Here is a 7,045-nt window from a genome sequence, read left to right on the forward strand (position 1 = left end):
GGGCTCCACATCTGAGGATAGAGATGCTCAAAGGAAGTGAACGCCACCGTCTCTTTTCCTTTTCTTTCTCTCTTTTCTTTTGAGGGAACCTTTTCTCTTTTTTTTACCACAGTATTAATTAGGAAATTTCAAATACAAAGCCCAGCCCAAGCCCACGACCAAGTGCTGCCGACTGCCCCAAACCCTCCGTCTCGCCAGTCGCCGGCCGGCCATGGAGACGGCGGCGGGATCTGCTGGCAAGGAGCGGAAACCGCATGGAACCGCGCGGAAGCGGACGCGGAGTAGCGACCAGACCGCCGGCGATCTCATCAGCCACCTCCCAGACGACGTCCTCGGCACCATCATCTCCCTCCTCCCCACCACGGACGGCTGCCGCACGCAGATCCTCTCCCACCGATGGTGCCACCTCTGGCACTCCGCTCCTCTCAACCTCGAGGTCCGCACCCGCCTTCCCTCCTTCCTCCCAACCGCCGTTCCAGTCTCCGCCGTCGCCAAGATAATCTCCCAACACCCTGGCCCCGTCCGCCGATTCTGCTTCCAGTGCCCGCTCCCTGGCGACGCTGAGGTGGAGAGCTGGTTGGACTCCCGAGCACTCGCCAACCTTCAGGAGCTCGATATCGGGTACGAGTACCTCTCTAAATATCAGGCCCGCAATTTTTTCGATAATCATCCGACCCGCTATCCTTTGCCGCAATCTGCGTTCCGCTCCGCTTCCACCCTCCTCGTTGCCAAAATCAAGACTTTCAGTTTCCCCGATGCCATTACACCGTCGATGAATTTCCCCCTTCTCAAGGAGCTCTCGTTGCATTATGTTTCGTTCTCGGGAGATGTGTTTCACAGATTGCTCTCTGGCTGCCATGCTTTGGAGAGCTTATACATGCTCCAAGTTCATGCTGCCGGTTGCCTCCGTGTTAGCTCGCCAACTCTTAGAAGCATTGGCTTCCGTGATACCTCTGGTGGAAAAGCAGAATTGCTCATCGAGGATGCTCCTCGCCTTCAAAGGTTAGTATTACCGTTGTGTGGCCTGAATGTTTGTGTGAATATCCGGGTTATTTGGGCACCTAAACTGGAGATATTGGGGCCTTTCTCACCGGGCTTACTCCCGATCTTCCAGGTAGCGACAGTAGCCATTATTCAGCATTCTTACATACAAATATTTTTTTTTGATGTTGGGTATTTTTTACTAAGGTAATGAGCCCAGTCAGCTCGGCAAACTCGATACGCACCGTGAAGGTTTTGGCCCTCGGGTGTTCTAATAATCATCAATTGAATGCAGTTCTTGACGTCCTGAGGTGGTTCCCCTGTTTGGGAAAGCTCTATGTCACCGTGAGTATTCATCTTTTTTTGAAGATTTTTCTTTTTCTTTTTGTGGAATGTCAGTATTCATCTTTGCTCGCTTTAAAGGTATGCTTTGATTGGCATATTAACTAGTTTAGTTAGCAACGCTTTGACATATGCATATTTTTTCCGTTTTGTAGTTTCATGGACACTATTGGATGTTTAAGCAAAATGAGCATCAGCTACAGCCAATAGAATGCCTTCAGATCCATCTAAAGAAAGTGGTGCTGAGGTTATTCAATGGCTGTGAGGGACAGGTTGAGTTTGCCAGGTTCTTTGTTTTAAATACGAAAGTGCTAAACAAAATTGAATTCCAAGGGTGGGGCTACAATGATGAATTTGTTGCTCGTCTACACACGCTGCTCAAAGTCGAAGAAAGAGCTTCTCGAGATGCTCAATTTGAATTCAGGAATACTTGTGGTTGTATTGATTACCATGTCAGCAAGCATATCCATGATTTGTCGGTGGCCGACCCCTTCAGACTGCCGGAGACAGTGTTTGATGGCTGAGATTGCGCGTGCTTGTGTTGATAACGTAACTGTCCTTTCAGTTATATACAGAAGTATGAGAAGTTAAGTTGCTAGTTAGACTTCTTCACAAAGGCATAGCGTATGTATGATGCTTACGAAAGGTCAACCTGTATGCTGGGCACTATGATTTTCTCATACTTCTGACACTTCTGTAATTTTCTCTGTCTGCAATGATATGCTATTAAAGTTTGAGTTTACTGAAATGAAACTTATTGCGTACTTGTACAAACTAGCCCGTAATTTTTCTAGCAGCATTGTTTTCGGCCTAGGACCTGAAAAGAGTTTTGGCTTTGCCAGGGTGGTCCTGTTTCTAAACAGCTGAAACATCCTCCTTAACTTGTTTATGCATTACTGCCAGAGAAGTAGTATTTGTTAGAAGGGAGAGAGGGATTGGTGGAATAGTCTGTTGTATTGCTTGAGCCTTGTGGGCATATAAATAGGAGTACAATGATCAACTTGGAGTACAAGACAAGGCAGGACAAATCCTAGTCTATCTTATGTTTCCTAATTAATCTATATACTCAACGTCCCCCCGCAGTCATAACGGTAGCGACGCAGACGGTGAGACTGGAGAAGAATCCGAAGGCAAGCCGACGGACACCCCCCACAGTCGTAACGGTCGACGCATCGCGGAAGTCGTGACTGGAGTGGAAATCGACGAGGTTGCTCAAGCAAGGCGGTTGTGCCGTTTGTCGATGTAGCCGAGAGCGTGGGTGGTGGAGCCATGGTCGAGGTAGCCGTGCGAAGAATGCCGTGGTCGATGTCGAGTCAGGGTGGCCGGTGTCGAGGAAGTCGCCGTGGAGCCGCGGGCGCAAGGAGGCGCCGAGTTAGTCGTGGGCGTAGTGGTGTCGAAGTAGTGGTGCGCCAGGAAGGAGATGATGTTGATGACGCGTCGCGCCGGGGTTGCCAACCCCGGGAACACATCGTAGACGAAGGCACGTGTCGGTGTTGCCAGCACCGGGCATGCGTAGACGGACGAAGACGAAGTTGACGAAGCGCCGCACCAGGCTTGCCAGGCCCGGGGACACGTCATGGACGAAGGTACGCGGCGGTGTTGCCAGCACCGGGCATGCGTAGACTGGGACCTGCACGAGTTGTACGCCATGTCGAAGAAGTTTGAGAGGCCAGCAGAGAAGGACTCGACGACGGTTGCGGCGCCAATCGGCTCAGGGCCAATGTCGCCCGCGGTTGTCGGAGTAGATGAAGCGGTCGGGGTAGATGACAGCGACGCTGGCGACGGTCTGGTGCTGGACGAAGATGAAGGGGGTGGACGGGCGGCTGCAGCGGCTACAGAGGTAGCGGCGGCGGCGGCCAAAGAAGAGCGGCGGCGGCGGCTAGGTTAAAAGTGCGGCGGCGGTGCTCGAAGTAGGCGAAGATCCCTGATAGCGTGATGAAGACCGGCGCGGACGGTGGCTTTCCCGCGTCAAGGGAGACGGCGCGGCGCATACCACGGGAGGTCGACGCGCGGTGACGGCGGAGTGGACCGCTGGCCGCGGCGCTACGGCTCGAAGGGGCGACACAGCGGCGACAGGCGGGTAGGGGCGACGGCGGGAAGACCTCGGGCGGTGGCGGGGACTGCAGGCCGCGACGCTGCGGCCCGAAGGGGCGACGCAACGGCGGTTCGCGAGTCGGTGCAACCGCGGGGACGGCCTCGAGGCGGCGGCGGGGACCGCGTATCGTGACACTATGGCCCGAAGGGGCGATGTAGTAGCGATGCACGAGTCGATGCAGCCGCGAGGAGAACCACGGGGCGGCGGTGTTGTGGCCCGATGGGCGACGCAACGGCAGCTCGATGCTCGATCGATGGAGAGGCGCGTGGCACTTAGGACGATCTTCACGGGACCTGTGGAGGCGCGCGTCACCAACGGGCCAGGTTGGTCACGCGGCGTAGATGAGGCGGATCGCGGCGGCAAGCGGGTGATCAAGCCGATCGCACGCGAGGACGGGGACACTGCTTGATGGAGGCGTGGTGGCGGCGGAGTCCTGGATGAGGCCGGCGACGACGGATGGCATGGGACGTCAACACCGGCACCCGGGCTGCCAAAGCAGCACCGGCGCCCGGGCAGCGAGGCCCGAGCCACCAACGGAGCAGCGACGCCCGAGTTTGAGGCAACCGACGAGTCTGACAGCCGAGGACGAGGCCGGCGAGGTAGACCGCCGAGCCGCCGTGCAGACGCGGCGGAGGCGGGTGACGTGGATCGATCGGCGGGCTTTTGATCGGCGGGGAACATTGTAGAAAATAAAAAATTTCTATGCTTCACCAAGATCAATCTATGGAGTTCATCTAGCAACGAGAGAGAGGAGTGCATCTACATACCCTTGTAGATCGCGAGCGGAAGCGTTGAAGAGTACGGGGTTGAGGGAGTCGTACTCGTCGTGATCCAAATCACCAATGATCCTAGTGCTGAACGGACAACACCTCCGCGTTCAACACACGTACGGTTGAGGAAGACGTCTCCTCCTTGATCCAGCAACGGGAAAGGAGAGATTGATGGAGATCCAGCAACACGATGGCATGGTGGTGGAAGCAGCGGCGATCTCGGCAGGGCTTCTCCAAGCTCAGCGAGAGGGAGAGCTGGTACGGGGGAGAGGGAGGCGCCAGGGACTAGGGTGCGGCTGCCCTCCCTCCCCCCTCTTTATATAGGGGGCCTAGGGGGGTGTGCCGGCCCTGGAGATCCCATCTCCAAGGGGGGGGGGGCGGCCTAGGGGGGGACTTGCCCCCCAAGTCAAGTGGGGCGCCCCCCCACCCCTAGGGTTTCCAACCCTAGGCGCAGGGGAGGCCCAAGGGGCGCGCACCAGCCCACCAGGGGCTGGTTCCCTTCCCCTTTCAGCCCAGGTGGCCCTCCGGGATAGGTGGCCCCACCCAGTGGACCCCCGGGACCCTTCTGGTGGTCCCGGTACAATACCGGTGACCCCCGAAACTTTCCGATGGTCGAAACTGGACTTCCTATATAGAAAACTTTACCTCCGGACCATTCCGGAACTCCTCGTGACGTCCGGGGATCTCATCCGGGACTCCGAACAACTTTCGGGTTTCCGCATACTAATATCTCTACAACCCTAGCGTCACCGAACCTTAAGTGTGTAGACCCTACGGGTTCGGGAGACATGCAGACATGACCGAGATGACTCTCCGGTCAATAATCAACAGAGGGATCTGGATACCCATGTTGGCTCCCGCATGCTCCTCGATGATCTCATCGGATGAACCACGATGTCAAGGATTCAAGTAACCCCGTATACAATTCCCTTTATCAATCGGTACGTTACTTGCCCGAGATTCGAGTCGGTATCCCAATACCTCGTTCAATCTCGTTACCGGCAAGTCACTTTACTCGTACCGTAATGCATGATCCCGTGACCAAACACTTGATCACATTGAGCTCATTATGATGATGCATTACCGAGTGGGCCCAGAGATACCTCTCCGTCATACAGAGTGACAAATCCCAGTCTCGATTCGTGTCAACCCAACAGATACTTTCGGGGATACCCATAGTATACCTTTATAGTCACCTAGTTACGTTGTGACGTTTGGTACACCCAAAGCAGTCCTACGGTATCCGGGAGTTACATGATCTCATGGTCTAAGGAAAAGATACTTGACACTGGAAAAGCTCTAGCATACGAACTACACGATCTTGTGCTATGCTTACGATTGGGTCTTGTCCATCACATCATTATCCTAATGATGTGATCCCGTTATCAACAACATCCAATGTCCATAGTCAGGAAACCATGACTATCTGTTGATCAACGAGCTAGTCAACTAGAGGCTTACTAGGGACATGTTGTGGTCTATTTATTCACACATGTATTATGATTTCTGGATAACACAATTGTAGCATGAATAATAGACAATTACCATGAACAAGGAAATATAATAATAATCATTTTATTATTGCCTCTAGGGCATATTTCCAACAGTATCCCACTTGCACTAGAGTCAATAATCTAGTTACATTGTGATGAATCGAACACCCATAGAGTTTTGGTGTTGATCATGTTTTGCTCGCGGAAGAGGTTTAGTCAACGGATCCGCGACATTCAGATCCTTACGCACTTTGCAAATATCTATGTCTCCATCTTGAACATTTTCACGAATGGAGTTGAAGCGACGCTTGATGTGCCTGGTCTTCTTGTGAAACCTGGGCTCCTTGGCAAGGGCAATAGCTCTAGTGTTGTCACAGAAGAGGGTGATTGGCCCCGACGCATTGGGTATGACTCCTAGGTCGGTGATGAACTCCTTCATCCAGATTGCTTCATGCGCTGCCTCCGAGGCTGCCATGTATTCCGCTTCACATGTAGATCCCGCCACGACGCTCTGCTTGCAACTGCACCAGCTTACTGCCCCTCCATTCAAAATATACACGTATCCGGTTTGTGACTTAGAGTCATCCAGATCTGTGTCGAAGCTAGCGTCGACGTAACCCTTCACGATGAGCCCTTCGTCACCTACATAAACGAGAAACATGTCCTTAGTCCTTTTCAGGTACTTCAGGATATTCTTGACCCCTGTCCAGTGTTCCATGCCGGGATTACTTTGATACCTTCCTACCAAACTTACGGCAAGGTTTACGTCAGGTCTGGTACACAGCATGGCATACATGATAGACCCTATGGCTGAGGCATAGGGGACGGCACTCATCTTTTCTCTATCTTTTGCCGTGGTCGGGCATTGAGCCGAGCTCAATTTCACACCTTGCAATACAGGCAAGAACCCCTTCTTGGACTGATCCATATTGAACTTCTTCAATATCTTATCAAGGTATGTGCTTTGTGAGAGATCTATGAGGCGTCTCGATCTATCCCTATAGATCTTGATGCCTAATACGTAAGCAACTTCTCCAAGGTTCTTCATTGAAAAACACTTATTCAAGTAGGCCTTAATGCTGTCCAAAAGTTCTATATCATTTCCCATCAAAAGTATGTCATCTACATATAATATGAGAAATGCTACAGAGCTCCCACTCACTTTCTTGTAAACGCAGACTTCTCCATAAGTCTGCATAAACCCAAACGCTTTAATCATCTCATCAAAGCAAATGTTCCAACTTCAAGATGCTTGCACCAGCCCATAAATGGATCGCTGGAGCTTGCATACCTTGTTAGCATTCTTAGGATCGACAAAACCTTTCGGCTGCATCATATACAGTTCTTCCTTAAGACAGCCGTTA

The 7,045-nt window shown here is 52.6% G+C and overlaps 1 protein-coding gene across 1 annotated transcript; it reads left to right on the top strand.

Moving 5' to 3' along the window:
- Positions 1–211: 211 nt before the first annotated feature.
- On the top strand, positions 212–1,847 carry LOC119320814 (F-box/FBD/LRR-repeat protein At5g53840-like). Its single transcript, XM_037594755.1, has 3 exons — positions 212–1,114; positions 1,189–1,326; positions 1,479–1,847. Exons 1-3 carry the CDS (start codon positions 212–214, stop codon positions 1,845–1,847), a joined length of 1,410 nt encoding a protein of 469 aa, XP_037450652.1.
- Positions 1,848–7,045: the final 5,198 nt, after the last annotated feature.

Source organism: Triticum dicoccoides, chromosome 6B (genome assembly GCF_002162155.2).
Source record: "Triticum dicoccoides isolate Atlit2015 ecotype Zavitan chromosome 6B, WEW_v2.0, whole genome shotgun sequence".
NCBI classification, from domain to species: Eukaryota; Viridiplantae; Streptophyta; class Magnoliopsida; order Poales; family Poaceae; genus Triticum; species Triticum dicoccoides.

Bases quoted from the DNA above. Each gene is read 5' to 3' on its own strand.
- LOC119320814 (XM_037594755.1), top strand. From the start codon at position 212: ATGGAGACGGCGGCGGGATCTGCTGGCAAGGAGCGGAAACCGCATGGA. The intron at 1,115-1,188 runs GTAGCGACAGTA...TTTTTTACTAAG, and splicing joins GCTTACTCCCGATCTTCCAG to GTAATGAGCCCAGTCAGCTC. The intron at 1,327-1,478 runs GTGAGTATTCAT...TCCGTTTTGTAG, and splicing joins TGGGAAAGCTCTATGTCACC to TTTCATGGACACTATTGGAT.